This window comes from Phascolarctos cinereus, unplaced genomic scaffold (assembly GCF_003287225.1).
Source record: "Phascolarctos cinereus isolate Bilbo 61053 unplaced genomic scaffold, phaCin_HiC Scaffold_2;HRSCAF=192, whole genome shotgun sequence".
Taxonomy (NCBI): Eukaryota; Metazoa; Chordata; class Mammalia; order Diprotodontia; family Phascolarctidae; genus Phascolarctos; species Phascolarctos cinereus.
The window spans coordinates 406,495,305-406,511,126 of NW_027555625.1; the positions used below are offsets into that span (position 1 = coordinate 406,495,305).

Below are 15,822 nucleotides of genomic sequence, written 5' to 3' on the forward strand. Positions count from 1 at the left end.
AGTAACATTTAGAGGCATGGATCTGTCCAACGTTCTGAAGAACTGGCTCACCACAGAAAGGCAAACAAGCTGACTCTCTCATCATGTGTCAACTTTTTTTCTTATAGATTCACTCAAAATCTGTCAGTCTTCAGAAGAGATATGGCTGAAGCTCTACGCAGTGATGGAAGCACAGAAGTGGGCAGTTTGGACATGATGAGCTGACCCAATGTCAATGACTCCCATGAAGAATGATGTTTTTGAATAGACTCTGGAAGGCTTGGGCCTCGGTGTGCTGATGTTGGCTGGCCCAGTGGAAATTATTTTTTTTAAACAATATCTGCATTTTTATAATTCTGGCCTACTTATAAGAATTTATAAGCATGAGAACAATGTAAAATCATAGTCTTTGCTTTAAAAAAAAAAAGAAATGTTTTCAACCTTTCTATTTGTTCTTCTACTGCTGTAAAATGGTGTAAAAACGATACTTAACCAAAGAACAAAATAAACCCAGGTTTGCTCCACAATGTGTATTAGTTAATGATTATGAAATCAGAGAATTCACAAATATTTTTAGAAGAAAAATTAGGGATTCAGCCTTCAACATGAGCTACATTAACTAAAATAGAGGAGCAGAGATTGAGACAAATGCCATTTGAACTTGTTAAATTAATAAAGTTCATTATTTTTCTATGAATATAGAACATTAAATGTTAGAGACGCTGAGATAAGGGCACTTAGAACAAGGCTGGGAGCTCTCTGAGGTGACCCATGGGATTGCTCACAGAGCTCTCCTACACAGTGGCATCTGATAAAGCAGAGAGACAGTAATACAATTAAATGACTTACAAACAATGTTTTCCTTTCACTAGCATAAATTTGAAGTGGTTCAGTCTAGAAGAATTAAGCCATGCAGTTGCTACGTGCTAGAACATTTCTTCGGAAAGATTGAGATGGCTAGCTTCTGAAGCACTGGGCATTGCTGAGCACAAGCCCTTTCACTCCCATATAGCTTTAAGTGATCGGGAAAGGGTATATCTAAAATAGAAAATGCAGCCTATCCATCCTGGCAAGCTCATGGGCCTGCCATGGGCTTTGTTGGTGCCAAAGACAGTGTGTACTGAGGGGGGTGAAAGTTCAAGACTTAAAAAGATAGAAACTTGTAGTAGGTGAAGAACAATATGTTTCCATTACATGACCATTCTGATGACTTTTCCAAGAGAAAGGAAATGTAGATCAATGGTTTAGCCAAAATTCAAGAAACTAAAGAAGCAAGCATGATATTAATTCAAGGGGGGCACCACCTTATTTTATAACTTATTGTCATCATGTTCATGGTCCAGCTTAGTAACATATTTATCACCTTAATAAAACAAACAAAAAAAACCCCTCTCATTGCCTTCAAACAAAAGGTAATTATGCAGATTGATGATGGAATTATTTCTTACCAAATGGTATTTCTTTAAACCTTTCTGAATATTTCCATATTTGCAACAGACAGCACACAGCAGCAGAATCATTTCAATAACTCTCAAAATACACATTCTGCTGATGTAAGCACAGGAGGACAGGGAAAAGCATACAAAGGATTCTGTTTTATTGGTATTTGAGGCATGAGAAATGCCCCAGTTTGTAAAGCAGTCACATCATATTTTTGTTGAAGGTGATTGGCATCGATAAAGTGAATTAAGAACTTTGTAAAACAGCAATTGCTTCAAAGGGGTTTAGTCTAGTTCATCTTTCTGGGAGTTTTATTCACATGAACTCTTTGACCACAAAACATCTCCTTGAAGTCATAATCCTATTTATGGCAGCATGTTTGCTATAAAACAGTTTCGTGCCCTGGAAAAGCATCTTAATTTTGCATTAAAATGTTCAGATGAAAATGATAAGGTGCCCTTGGTTTTATCACCCTGAAGGGATTCACATGAGCCAAACATCACCATCCCACCCACCCAGCAATCTCAGACCAGTTAATGAAGGTGAAGTTGTCTTGATCTTGAAAGCTGATAAGGGAAACAGTCCCTGACCAGGGCAAGACGTTAGTGGTAGCTCACTGGTTCTGTGGATAATGCACTAGGGGGGAAGTCTGGAAGACCTGAGTTCTAATCTTGCCACAGAAACTTAGCAACTGTGTGACTGTAGGCAAGTCACTTCATTTTTATCTGCCTAAGTTTCCTTCCATGTCAAAATTAAGATGGTGATGATAGCACCTACCTCCCAGGGTGGTTGTGAGGATGAAAAGGTAATATTTTAAAGTGTTTCACAAACCTTAGAGTGATATGTAAATGCTGGTTATCATTAGACAAAACTATCTGGGGGACCATTACTAATAGCACCTATTGTGAGATCATTCTCACACATAGGTAAGAGACTGAGATTACACCCACATATGAGAGAGAAATCATAAGGAACATTACACAGCTCTTTTAATATTGGCAAAACACTTCAAAACATTTTCAGTCTCCATTTTACAAAAGAGGAAACTGAGACTTAAAGGTTAGAACTCAGAACCAGAATCAAAATTCAAACCCAAACACTCCCTCTTTTCCATTATACCCTACTGCCTCAGTAACCTACTAAAAAACAAAAATCTACCCATCAAAGAACAACACAACTGAAGAAAAAAATACCCACATAAATCAGGATAATACACCCTGCTGCCAAAAAAACCCCTCCACATGAAATCACTCCTGCATGTCTTGGAGTGATACACACCCATTCACACTATGAAATCATGCACACACCATGCCAGTTCCCAGGAACCTTAGGACCGTATCTAGAAATACCTTATAAGCAAATTAGCTCTCCATAAAATGTAGCAAGGGCCTCCACCGCAGTTAGCATTGAGTGATTAGAATATTAGTAAATGTGGCTGTTTCCAGGCTGGAAATAGATGTCACAGAAGAGAAGATTTCTTCACAGGGCTTCCAGCTTCCTCCTCAAAAGTCAACACTGTCTAATGATGAGGCTAACTCTGCTTAGATTGTTAGAGCCCCAAAGCTTCATCCCTTGTTTTAATCTGTTTACATGGACCTTAATGTGCTTTTTAAATAGCCTAGCCTCTCTGCTCTCTTTTCCTTCCTCAGGAAGTGCCCCCAGTAGAGTTCAGAATGTCAATGAAGAGTGAGGATCCCATTACAAGCTTCCAGGAGAATTGTTCTCCATTCTTAGGAGAGAAATTCTTGCTCAGTTTATGGGGAGGGAAACAAAAACTTCCTGGTGATAGCTTCACAAGTGAGTTCTGAAAAGCTGAACAAACTAAGATCTAAAAATTGGCCATCTCCTTGAAAATCCGAAGCACAGTGTGGATGGTATGCCTATTTGGCAGGAACCTGGCTTAGAGCCAGGGTTCATGGGGAGGGGAGGACAGGAAACAGCAGATCAGGCTTCCTGGGTCCTTCAGTATGAGAAGTATACTAGGTAGGACAGTTCTGAAGGAAGAGGGAGAAGTATCAGGGTTCTTTGTTGCTTGTGATTTGAAGAACATGGAAAGCTGCTCTATACATGGGCTTCTAAAAATTTAGTCATTGTACCACTGAAGTTTCCACATTGTTCTTACTTTTGGATTAAAAGTACTAAAGGCCTCTACTGATACAAAAATAGAATGCAATGGCATTGTACCCTGTCTTACTCAGGTGACCACAAGCAAGCCACCTGATTCCTCTGGACATCAGTTTCTTCTTCTATAAAATGGACTCATAAATCTCTGAGGCCCCAGCTCTAATATTCTGTGATTTTGACTTAATTTTCTTACTTCTTCTGAGTGGCAAGCAAGTTAACCTATGAGAGAGCTTTGTAAACTATCACACACAATAGGACCAAAAGGTATTCTTTCCCAGCCTGGACTTTGAGGGTGTGGCTTATGGAAAGCTTGGGATTCCACAGAGGAGTCTCCAGGAAAGGGGGTGGGGAAGTCTCCCAGAAAACACTTAAGACTTGGCCATGCTTTGCATATGAGGGTTCCACACAGCAATGGTTCATCCACTGCTATGAATTTTACAAAATAATTCTTTAGACTTTTTAATGTTTTATTGGGGTGTAAGTTTATGGTGACAGCAGACCTTTCAAACTACAGAGAAATAACACGCCTCCTTGGCATATTAAAAAATAATGTTAGAGTAATGTTACAGTAGGTTTTACGCATTATAGTCTGGATTGCTGAGAAGAGCGCTTCCTTGACAAGATTCTTCTTGAGGTTTACAGAAAGCGTAATAAAATATGTAAGTTACATTTCCACAAACAAAAGCCATAACATAAGTTATTTATAAGTGTGAGATACAAACAGTATCACGATAAATAAACCATAAAGGATACCTGCAACATCCGTCTTAATGTAATTTGCCCAACAAAACTGTTGAAACTAAGTCAAATTTAGTAGAAAAATCTGTCAGGAGGAAAGCAAAGTTGTATAACTCAAAATGGGAAAAAAGGCAGATGGATCTGGGAAGTGAATAGTGTGGTTGCTGTAGAAGGTTTAAAGGCGGCCCTTCCTGCCCTTCTGTGCTCCAAGAGGACCTGACACCCGGAGGAGATTCGATCCCATGCTCACCAGACCACCGACCGTTAGAATTGGAAAGGCCCTTAGGGAACACACTGTCCTGTTCTCCCATTTTACAGATTTGTAACTTGTGCCTCTATTCGGGATAGCCCAGGTTGGGACTTAGAAAAGAAGAAAATGAGCAGAGGAAGGCCCAGTTTAATCACAGCCCAGGAAACCCGATGCTCAAAAATATAATTCTTACTCCTTCAAGTGACTGCCTGAATGAATACATCTATTCTTATATATACCTACAAAATGGAGGAATAACAACAGTCTTCCCCATTTCTTTGCTGAAGGTGATATTTAAGTATGAGTTAAAAAGGTCCTTTTTCCTTTCCCCAAGGTCAGAGGGACCTAGAGGTCAATCCTTGGTGTGTCTGGTTTATCATCTCAACATCCGCTAACCTGTGATACCCTCAGAGCTCCAAGAAGTCCAATCACCAAATAAATCAGCAAACAAGTATTAAGCGCCTACTATGTGCCAGGTAACTGCTGGGCTCCGAGGATCCCAGTACAAAGAAAGAAACAATTTAGATTACAAGGAGCTTCCATTCTAATGGGGGAGACAAGAAGTCTATATAAAAATGAATAGCATAGATATAAAATGAATAAAAACAAATAAATAAAAATCGAAGGCAGTTTGATTGGGAAGGCATTCATTTGGGTTGATCAGAAAAGGTTTCATGCAAAAGATGGCATTTAAGCTAGGCCTTAAAGGAAGAAAGTGACTGGAGTGGGGGGTAAGCTGTAATGGCTCTATCACTTCTTAAGATATTCACATCATATTTTGTCTGTGCTAGAGGCATAGGCCTAGAAATACAGTCTTTCTTCCCATGTCTGTTTTCCCTTTTGCTCCACCCTTCCTATTCCTTTTATTTTCTTCTGTCTCTCTCCTGCCTTCCTGACCCACTCCTATTCCTAGCCCCAACCCCAACTGAAAATGGCACTTTCTTCCTTATTCCCTGCATCTGGCATTGCTATGTTATTCTTCCTCCCTCCTTTTCACTTCCTCTACCCTTCCTCTTCCTCCCACGCCTGCTTCCTGCTTTCAATTCTTGCTCCTTCCCCCCACTGCCATCACTACTTTTCCTCCCTCTCCTTAAGTCCTCAGAATCTAGTATTCAGTCTCAGCTCACAGGACTCAACATCTCATACCTGGTGCTTCTTTCTGAAGTCCATCAAGTACTTTAGGAGGAATAATTTCTCGTTCCCATCCCTTCTGTCAAAGTCCTTCCTTCTCACCACTTCCCTGTCTATGACAGGGACCAAATACCCAGGAGGCTTTGTCCAGCCTCACTCTACAGACTGGGATGCTGAGACAAGGAGAAAGCTCAGGGCTGGTCCATGGTCAGGAAAACTATTAGCAACCATGGCAGGCAAAGACCAGACATGTCCCTAAAGCTGAGTGAGGACTGAAGAGGTGGGTCTAGAAGGATGTTTTCCTCTCAGTGCCTGGCTACTTCTATAGCTACTGTCAGTTTGATCTCAAATATACACTGCCCTATTTCCTAGACTGCCCAGGATATTTCAACTGTATCCCATAGGATTCCTCATGGTATTATGAGTCCTGAACTCTACCCACTATTTTGAATCTTTATGTCCCTGCCTTTTCCTATTTTTTCCCCCTCTCTCTCTCTCCACTTGGTTGATAGCATGTGGGGAACAGGGAATGACGTCTTTGAGACACTTATGTGTCACTTGCCTTTAATTACTCCACAGATTCCCACAGGCCTGCCCAGGAAGCCCTTGTGACAGTTTTATGTCAGCCTGCCCAAAGTGAAAAGCTGGGGGGGGGGGGCAAAAACAGGCAAAAAGAGTGGGCTGCTGGGAGTTGAAGGGGAAAGGGACAGGTAAGTGGCTAGCTTGAGGCTCTTATCAAAGGAACAGATATGAGGGGAGAAAAATTCAAATGAAGCTGAGACTATTCAGGTAGGAGATGAATTCAACCAAGACAACAGGGTCAAAAAGAGGTACTTCCAAATGGCCTGAAATACCCTTCTCTGCTGCAGTCTCTTCATCACAGATGCTGCAGTAAACAGGCTCTGAAGAAGGAGAGAAAAAGCACATCCCTTCACCCAGCACGAAGACACCTTCTTTCCTCAGCAGTCACTTTTGTGGCTTTGCCCGATCTCCATTAAGAACCAGAAACCGACATCATACTACCTGCCTTGTCCTTAGGTGGTACTTAACCTTTCCAGGCCTCAGATTCCTCATCTGTAAAGTGAAGGGTTGGAACAGATTAAGTTCCTTCTGGTTCTAAATTTCTAGGATTCTATTACTCTAAGCATAGAGGTGTCCTGACCTCTTTTGACCTCTTACTAGGCAAAGAGGGAGACCATGTTGTCTTCAAGAGAACCTGAAGCTCATTCCAGCTTCCCTTATTGTACAAAGACCCTAAAATTGAGGAAGGATTCCAAGTAGCTTTGGTTTGGTTTCTTTTCCCTCTCACCTTGAAAGTCAAACATCTTGGGAAGGCATATTTAAGGGCCAAAGTTCAGAAAGGAAGCAGTATAGTACATTGGCCCTGCTGTGCTCAGTCCCCCCAGGTATCCTGCAGACAAACGTATACACATACATATGCATGTGTACACATATATGTATGTATGTAATGTGTGTGTACACATACATAAACAGAGAAGCATCTCAGCACCCTGTATATACATACACATATATGTGTACATGTATGTGTGTATACAGGGAGTTGAGATACTCATCTGTGCTATAACTTCGAGGTTACAGGGTTAGGAGGCTGGGGAGAAAAGCAGCCTACCCGGCTCACCTGGCCTCCCGAACACTGGGGGAAGTCTAGATGGCTCAGACGCTATCCTTTGATGCCTACTCAGCACCTCCATGCAACCCAAAAAAATGAGGAGAGGAGTGTGTGTTTGCATACCTCTGTGTGCATGCATGTGTGTATGTATGTATTGCATATAGATACACACACACTAGGGTTTATGCATACATAGATGCATGTTTATATTTATATACATATACTCCTGCCCTCACTTACCCAGCTTCCCAGGGTATAGATGTACAGAGTGACAGCAAAAGGCAAATGGAGTCACTGTGCCAACCAGATGTCCTTTCCTCCCCCCTCCCCCCATGTTCAGGTCTCTAAATGAGCTGAAGAGGTTGCTTCTCTCCCCCGGCCCCCATTTCCCACAGCTAGAGGACCTGAGCACAGATGGCATGCATTTCAGCCTTCTTTATAGTTGTGCCTGAAAGAAATCATTCGGAGGGACAGAAATAATATTTCATAAACAAATATAAGTGCCCTTTTCTCTGGCATGAAGGGAGGGGGACAGGCAAGAAGGGCAAAGGATGACATTGGGCCTGTTTCCTGAAGACATTGGGGAATGGGGGGAGACACCTGGGAGGAGGCAGGTGGAGCCAGGAAGGAAGGAAGGGGCCTGGGAAATGTGCAGGGCCAAAAGCAAGAGATACAGAGATTTCCTATCTTGCCACCCAAACTTAAGTAGGAGGAATGGTCTCTTCTCCAGAAGCTGTGATTAAAAGGAAGACGGTTTAGCCTTTGCATTAAAAGTTATTTTTTTTAAATTGCTTTTGCCTCCCCCTCCAAAGCCAGGCCTCAGTCTTCCTCATCAGTAAAGCGATTTGAATTCAAAAGTCTCTTCCAGCTTCTGAATCATATGAACTTGTGCTCTCCTTTACTGTTGTCCTTGTAAACTCTGTACCCAGCACTGTGCCTGGCACACAGTAGGCTCTTAATAAATCTTCCTTGAATTAATTTTCAGCCTTGACCCTGCTGGAAGCTGAAAGCAACCTTGTGGTGGGAACTTCAACTACGAAGCAGCGGAGAGGGGAGGAAGACACAGTTCTCCCCCCACGCCTACCTGCTAGACTTCCTGTTACTATGGTGACAGGTCTCCTCCCTCCCACTGACTTGGGGCTGGCTAGAGGTAGAGCCTCACGTCCTCCTGCCAGTCCTGCCGCAGGCACGCTTTAAGAGAGCCTAACAGGGAATGGGGCCCCAAGTCCCCCCACCTATCGGACGAGGTCCTCCTTTCCCCTACTGTCGTCACTTGGGGACGCCCCAATGGGTCAGGCAGACAGCAAAGGAGGAAAGTGAGGGGGGTCACTGGCCCCTAGAATTGATCGCTAGGCTCGTCTGCAATAAAGAGATGGCCCCGGGCGTCCGGCCCATTATGCAGATCAACCTGCAATTTCCTCTAACAAAGCGGTGTCCCCGCCTTCCTCTAGTCTCTGCGGAGGAGATGGGACGCGAGGGGGTGTCGGTAGGATTAATCCGATCTACGGGGCCTATCATGGTGGCCGCTATTCCTGCTGTCCCCCTGTTCCTCTAGCTGGACCCCTCGGTGTCCCGTTCTGCCTGGGGCCTCCGCACTCTCGACCTTACTCCCCCTCGCCCCGCCCCCACAAGTCCCAACTCAGCCCTGGGTCTTCACGCGAGACCCAGGAAGCCCTGGTCTCTGGACTTTTGCCCCTGGGAAGGGGACCTCGGGTCAGACGCCGGGTGAGACACCCAGGCGAGGAAAACTAGTAGTGAGACTCGGGAAATCTCCTGAGCTTCTGTGTGAAATCGAGCCGCGACAGTGACGAGGTCGGGGACTTGGATGGGGCCCCACATTGAATCCGAGGCCACCGAGACTGAGGGGAAGTTGGGCACGTGAGGAGCCTCCTGACTTCCCGCCAGGAGCCCCAGGAGCCCTCTTCTAATACCCACGCAGTGCACTTGAGGCCCCAACCACGGATTTCGTTTTTTTGCTCGGGCCATCCGGGGTCCCCGTATCTCCGCCCCCCCCCGAGGTACCACGCCTCCCAAGCTATGGGGTTCCCCTGTTCCCCTAGACACCAGGCTCCGCCGCCCTCGGGTACTGATCAAACCCCATTACATCCCATTAAGAACAATTCGCTTCCCCGTTTTCATTTCCCTTTATAACCCTGGACTAAGTAAATGCGTCTGGACCTGATTGAATTGTTAGCGCCTTTGGTCCCGCTCCAACGCCAGGGAGCGTCTTCAAACTCACTGCGCGGGCTGCGGCCGAAACTCTGGACGGAATTCATCCCACGCGGGTCCTGGCGCACTGATTGCGAAGCGCAGCGCACCTCAGGAACAGTCTTTCTCTCTCTCCCTCTCTCTCTCTCTCTCTCTTCACAGTCCTCTTCCCTACTTACTCGCTCTCTTTCCTCCACAGTTCTTCTCGGCAGGGAAAGCGAGCCTAGGACCAGTCTGAGCCTGGGCGAAACGTCGTGCGTGGGGACCAGGCCAGTGGGTTCAGCGGGATGGGAGCAGTAGGTTGTAGAAGTGTCCTAGGGCTGCGCGCAGACTGAGTGTTCCAGCATGCCTCCGCAAAAGAAATAAAGGTTTTTGCCGCGCTCCCAGACTTGTCCGTAGGTCTAGCTGCCCGGCCCGGGATCCGCGGGAACAGCGTAGTATCTGTAGAACCTGGGGGGGCCCTGCGCACCTGGTGTTCCCTTCACCTCCGGAAGGAATAGACTCCTGACTTGTGAGAATCCAAATTCTGTAGGGTTGCTTTTGAGGGGTTCTGTTGTTTTTGTTTTTACAGGTTGGTTTGTTGCTTTTTGCACAAACGGATAAAAATGGAAAACTGGAGAAAAAATAGAAGATATTAAGAAATCTGGCCTGAAGCTGAAAACATTTGTGGCCCCGGGCTCGAGATGGAACAGGGAGCCCCTCCTAATTGATGCTTCGTTAGATTTCGAGTTTCGGAGGCTGAGACTCGAGCGCTAATATCCGCCGCCCATTATCCCGGCTAATAAATTTGACCTATTGTTCGTTTGTTAAAATGATGTCACCTTGGAACAGTCCCTAAGCTCCTATTTCCATGAATTAGCCCTTTATTGAAACCCAGGAGCCAATGAGAAGAGAGAGGCTTGTTGCTCACAGCCAATGGCAGTGGCGTGAGAGAAATTAGCAGCGGAAACTCCAGGTTCGGTTCAAGAAAGATGACACAGAGCCTGTCGGGCCCGCGCACTCTTGGCAAAGTTTCAGTGCGAGGAGAGGCGCCGGGCCCTTCATGGCTGCGCCGTAACGGGGACCCAGCCGCCTCCCCGCCCAGCCCAGCCCAGCCCGCCCGCCCGCCCAGGATGGAGGCGCCCGCCAGCGCGCAGACCCCACATCCTCACGAGCCCATCAGCTTCGGCATAGACCAGATTCTCAACAGCCCGGACCAGGACAGCGCTCCCGCCCCCAGGGGCCCCGACGGCGCCAGCTACCTGGGGGGACCTGGGAGTCGGCCGGGAGCCACGTACCCATCCCTGCCGGCCTCCTTCGCCGGCCTTGGCGCGCCCTTTGAGGACGCGGGATCTTACAGTGTCAACCTCAGCCTGGCACCCGCCGGGGTGATACGAGTTCCGGCGCACAGGCCGCTCCCGGGGGCCGTGCCGCCGCCGCTGCCCAGTGCGCTGCCCGCCATGCCTGCGGTGCCTGCCGTGCCAAGCCTGGGCGGACTCAACTTTCCCTGGATGGAAAGCAGCCGTCGCTTTGTGAAAGATCGCTTCACAGGTGAGCCATCAAACGAGCTCCGCGGCTCGCCGCCGCACCCCATCGTTCCCGGGGCCCTTCCACTGCTTCGCTGCCCAGCCCAAGTGATGGGTGTGTTCCCAAGGTCAGGGCCTCAGTGTTTCTTGCCTTTCGTTCCCCCCAAACCACCCACTTCGCAGCTCGCCAGCCGAGGTTGCTTCCCCGGGAAAAATCCCGGAATAACGAGAATTGGAGAGGCCTCCAAGCCCTGAGCCCCTAGAGACCCCCGCGGCATCGGGGTGGGGTGGGGGATCGGGGCTTCTGGAGGGCTTGGCGGGAGCGGGGTTGCAGGAGGTGGTGGAGAGGAGTGTTGTCTCTGGCCCTAGTTGGGCCCCAGAGCTGTGGGAACAAACGAAACCAAATGAAATAACTAAGTGGTTTGCATCTGGAGGGGAGCATGAGTCTGGGCCTGGCCAGGAGTCCCAGGGAGTCCCCCTACTCCTGTCCCCGATCAAAGTAAGCCCAACCAGCGAAAGGTGGCATTAGCCGGGGCTCCAACAAGTCCCATCTATCTCCATAGCAGCGGCCGCGCTCACTCCCTTCACGGTAACTCGGAGAATCGGACACCCCTATCAGAACCGGACGCCCCCGAAAAGGAAGAAGCCACGCACATCTTTCTCACGGGTGCAGATCTGCGAGCTAGAAAAACGTTTCCATCGCCAGAAGTACCTGGCCTCTGCCGAGAGGGCGGCGCTCGCCAAGTCCCTCAAGATGACCGACGCGCAGGTCAAGACCTGGTTCCAAAACAGGAGGACCAAGTGGCGGTGAGAGAAGCCAGCCCGGCCTGGTGCCGGTCCTACATTCTGGCCTTATTCAGTCCTCCAACCCGCCTGCCCTTCGTCTCCCTCCTCTCAGTCTCTCTGCCTCTTTATCTCCCCCTGCCCATTTCCACCTCTTTATGTTGGTCCGACAGCGGCAAGCTTTTGCTCCCTATCACCTTGCACAGCCTTTATTATTACTCTTTCTTCTTCCTACCTTTCCTCCCTTCTTATTCCCCCTCTTAATCATTCTGCATTTCTTAGTTCCTCTCCTCTCCAAATGTTCCTTCCCACGTCTTTCCTTCTCTCCACCTCGGTCCATCTCTACGATTCCCGCTTTCATTTTTGTCGTTGTTTTTCCTTGTTGTAGTTCATTTTCTGATTCCTTATCTCCTCTTTCTTCTCCTCCATACTTCTCTTTTTCTATCTGTTCCCCTATTTTTCTAGTCTTCCCTCTGTGCTCTTCTCATTTTTGGTGAGCTTTTTGTTTTTGTTTTCGTTGTCTTTTAACTCTCTCTCTCTCTCTCTCTCTCTCTCTCTCTCTCTCTCTCTCTCTCTCTCTCTCTCTCTCTCTCTCTCTCTCCTTTTCCCTAGTATCCCCTCCAGCCTCCTCGACCCACCTCTGTCCTCTTCTACCCTTCTCCCAAAACATTTTACCAGCGTGGGTTGAGAGGGGTCTCCGATTTAGGTGGAAAGGGCTTCAGGGAAGTGGATTGAGATATAAATCAGTAACAGGAGAGGTTTCTGAGAGGCACTGAGGGAGGATATCTCACTCAAAATATGAGTACTGTTTCTAACCAACAAACCATTTTCTAGTCGCTACTGTTACTGAATCGAAACTCTTTGTTATCTAAATAACAATAACGAGGTAACGCAACCTGGCGGAAAATCCTCCCTCGGAGAAAGCAAAATCATCGAAAAACCTACGGACAAAACCAGAAAGAGGGAAGCAGAAGTTGGGGGGAGGGGGTAGAGACTTCCCGGTGGGGTTAGGGAGGCCCAGATGGGCGGAATCAGTTTTTCTGGGACGGGTTTCTGCAGCTTCTTTCCGATATTTCTTCCTGGGGCCAGGCAGGTTCTTCTATCCGACCCCACCTCCTGTCCCCTTCTAGTTCAGCCCCGCCTTCCTCCTTAATCTCGTACCCACAGAGGCCACTAGGTCCTTCTCCAAAGGATCTTGGGTCTGATCTCCGGTCCCTACTTCTTGGCCATAACCGGCCCTGGAGAAAATTTTAAAATCGTGACCTCGGGGTTAAGGGAAAGAAGACTCCTGGGTGAGAAAGAGAGGGCTGAGGGGTGGGGGCTGCGGAAGAGCATTGGGTTTCTCCTCGGGCCAAGGCCACGGAAAGGGAGTAAGTCGTTGCGGGTGTGTCCACCCCTTTCCCCTACCCTGTGCAGGCGGCAGACGGCCGAGGAGAGAGAGGCCGAGAGGCAGCAGGCGAGCCGGCTGATGCTGCAACTCCAGCATGACGCCTTCCAAAAGAGCCTCAATGACTCCATCCAGCCGGACCCGCTCTGTCTGCACAACTCGTCTCTGTTTGCGCTGCAGAACCTGCAGCCCTGGGAAGAGGAAGGCACCAAGGTTCCTGCGGTCACCTCGCTGGTCTGAGCCGCGGCCGGACCGCCACACCCCGAGAGAGCTTCGGGCCCGGGCCCGAGCCTCGGTCTCCCAGCGGGGCTGGGCCGGGCCGGGTCGGACCAGGGTGGGGGGGGGAGAGCGGGCAGGGGACGGATAAGGGGCACGGGCTGCCGCCCTCCCAAAGAGGCCGGCAAGCCGCAGGGCAGCTGGGACCGCGCCACCCGCCCCGGCCCGCTCCGTCCGCGGCCGCGCTCGCCCCGCAGGGCCCGGGGCTAGCGAGGGCTCCGCGCAGCAGCACAATCCGGGCCTTCCTTCCCTTCCCTCTGCAGGCTCCTCGCCCTTGCCCATGCCCCAGGCCCGACAAAGCGCCTTAGGTTTCACCTGCCCCGCTCCCCCTCCGGGCGGGGCGCCTGTATAATACTTTGTACTTTCGCCCAAACGTGTAAATAAAAGTTTTCTTTAGGAATCGGCGCCCCGCGTCTGCTTCCCTCGGGAGGCGGGAAGAGCTGGGGGTGGGGGTAAGTCCGATTCTGGGGAGAATGGGGGGGTCAAGGCAACGCCAGATTTGGGGAGATAAAAGGGGCAGAGCCCTTCGCTTTTGTTCCGTTATTTTATTGAATTTTCGTCCATTTTATTTAATTAATTTTATTTAATAAAATTTAGCTATTTAATTTTACTTCACTTTATTTCATTTCGTTTCCTTTTCTTTTGTTGTTCATTTTTCCATAGTTTTGCTCCCCTCCTGGCTCGGGACCTGGGGTGGGGGGAGCAGCGGTGAAGGCAGAGGGACCCAGCTGCCCAAGGGCTCTTCGGCCAGTTTCTTACATTTCAGCCTCCTCGGGGACTAGAACTTTCGGTTTTGAGCTCGGACCCCGGGAGGACTCGGGGATGGACATGAGCTCTCTTCTGGAGCCGCCACCGCAGCCCTCCCGGAGGATCGTGCCCCAGGTCAGTGAGTGCCCAGTGCCACCACCTTCCTCCCTCACTCGAGCTCAGGCTCGGATGGGGCCAGAGGCTGGAGAGTCTCTGGTGTCCTCAGAGGCTACTATAAAGAAAAAAGAGACCCAGGAGAAAATTTGGGAAAGAGACTCTGCGCTATATAGATACTGCAGGAACTTGCAGGCAGGGCTGGACACTGAAGCGGACACCAAGGCATAAGGACGAGCACTGGGGAGGGAGGGGATGGTGTAGGAAGATTATTTTCTAGGTCTAGGCAGATGCTGCTCTCCACTGTGGACTCCAGGCCGAAAGGCAAGAAATTGGTAGTGGGATCGGGGTGTCCTAGAAAGAAGCAGCTTTGCCCATAGGGGTCTGCACTCTGGCTCCGATGTAACCAGGACTTAAGAGTGAGTGACATCTCTGGATCTGTTCTTCGGAGTAATTTCCCAATACGACAATCACTGGTTATCAAGTCTTGGGTACGCCTTGGAAAGTCGGGGTGGGACCGCTGAATTGGATGATTGAGAAGAAGTGAGAGTACTGACGGAAAATGCTTGTGTAAATGTTGGTTTAAATGACCAATTTGATCAGTTCTCGGTGTTAAGGCCCAGCGCAGCGACTCTGTCTCGGATTAGGAGCAGCGAGAATCCTCTACCTAAACCTCACAAACCCTCTTGTGCCGCCTATCCCCAAAACGTGACTAAGTCTGGGGAAGCGTGGAGAGGGCTCAGGCTGTGGTGAGAGAGGGGATTAAATTGTCTAGTGTCTTTTCACCTTTACCAGTCTTGGCCTGGGAATGGTCAGTATCTCTTGCCTTTGTCCTCCTTGCTTCCAGGAGCAGACTGGAGATGGCAGGAGAAAGCATTCTCTCTTTTCTCAATCCTTCCCTTTCCCTTTATTCTTCCCCTCCGTATGGCCGCTTTAGGGAGAATCAGGCCGCAGTCACTGATTAACAAACAGAAAAGTAGCAGTTGCGCCCCCCAGGATCTCAAAGCGGTCAATTTTCGGCAGGATCTTCGAATGTGGATGGATGTTAAATGTATGGTTGCGTTCCCAAAGTCTCAAACACTCCGGACCCGTAAGGAGGGCAGAGCAGAAGCGTGGAGAATCCACAAACCCTCCAGAATTATGTCTTCTTGCACTTGGAGCTGGTCGCCGAACGTCACAGCCTCTCCAGAAGAACCTTCGCTAAACAGGTGGGGGATATATGCCAGGCTTCCGGAAAGGTCGCTCTAGTCCCCATAACTTAGAGAGGTTTTTGGCTGGTTTGTTGGTTGGTTTGTTTCCCCTGAGAACACAGAAGGTCACGTCAGTCTTTCAGGAGCCGGATGAAGCAGACTTAGCCTCGGCTTACTAGCTATTGCTATTTTATGTAGGATAGTTTCCGATGATTCACAGCAGGGTACTGTGTCGGAGGCCTCAGGGGCCCCCTTCCTCTTACTTGTTCCCTCTTTCACTTTTGTTCCCTTTTCCCCCTCCCTTCTGTTCTCTTTCCTTT

The 15,822-nt window shown here is 48.6% G+C and overlaps 2 protein-coding genes across 6 annotated transcripts in view; both read left to right on the forward strand.

Annotated features, from left to right (window-relative positions):
• The window catches only part of RANBP17 (RAN binding protein 17), a 324,967-nt gene extending 324,461 nt beyond the window's left edge, over positions 1–506 (forward strand). For all 4 annotated transcript variants that reach the window (XM_020992315.2, XM_078150547.1, XM_078150546.1 and 1 more), the window contains one exon: positions 108–506. In XM_020992315.2, the coding sequence (XP_020847974.1) occupies positions 108–204 (97 nt within the window). In that variant the 3' untranslated portion in view covers positions 205–506. The remainder of the gene's footprint in view (positions 1–107) is intronic.
• Positions 507–9,654: 9,148 nt separating this feature from the next.
• Positions 9,655–13,440, forward strand: TLX3 (T cell leukemia homeobox 3). 2 transcript variants are annotated; one of them, XM_020992397.2, is made up of 3 exons: positions 9,655–11,030; positions 11,569–11,812; positions 13,205–13,440. In XM_020992397.2, the coding sequence occupies exons 1-3, from the start codon at positions 10,472–10,474 to the stop codon at positions 13,413–13,415; spliced, it is 1,014 nt and encodes a 337-aa protein (XP_020848056.2). In that variant the 5' UTR covers positions 9,655–10,471; the 3' UTR covers positions 13,416–13,440. The 2 variants fall into 2 exon arrangements, with proteins under 2 accessions (XP_020848056.2, XP_020848057.1); XM_020992398.1 differs by having other exon boundaries at positions 10,603–11,030; positions 11,572–11,812.
• Positions 13,441–15,822: the final 2,382 nt, after the last annotated feature.

Bases quoted from the DNA above. Each gene is read 5' to 3' on its own strand.
- TLX3 (XM_020992397.2), top strand. From the start codon at position 10,472: ATGACACAGAGCCTGTCGGGCCCGCGCACTCTTGGCAAAGTTTCAGTG. The intron at 11,031-11,568 runs GTGAGCCATCAA...CTATCTCCATAG, and splicing joins TGTGAAAGATCGCTTCACAG to CAGCGGCCGCGCTCACTCCC. The intron at 11,813-13,204 runs GTGAGAGAAGCC...TACCCTGTGCAG, and splicing joins AACAGGAGGACCAAGTGGCG to GCGGCAGACGGCCGAGGAGA.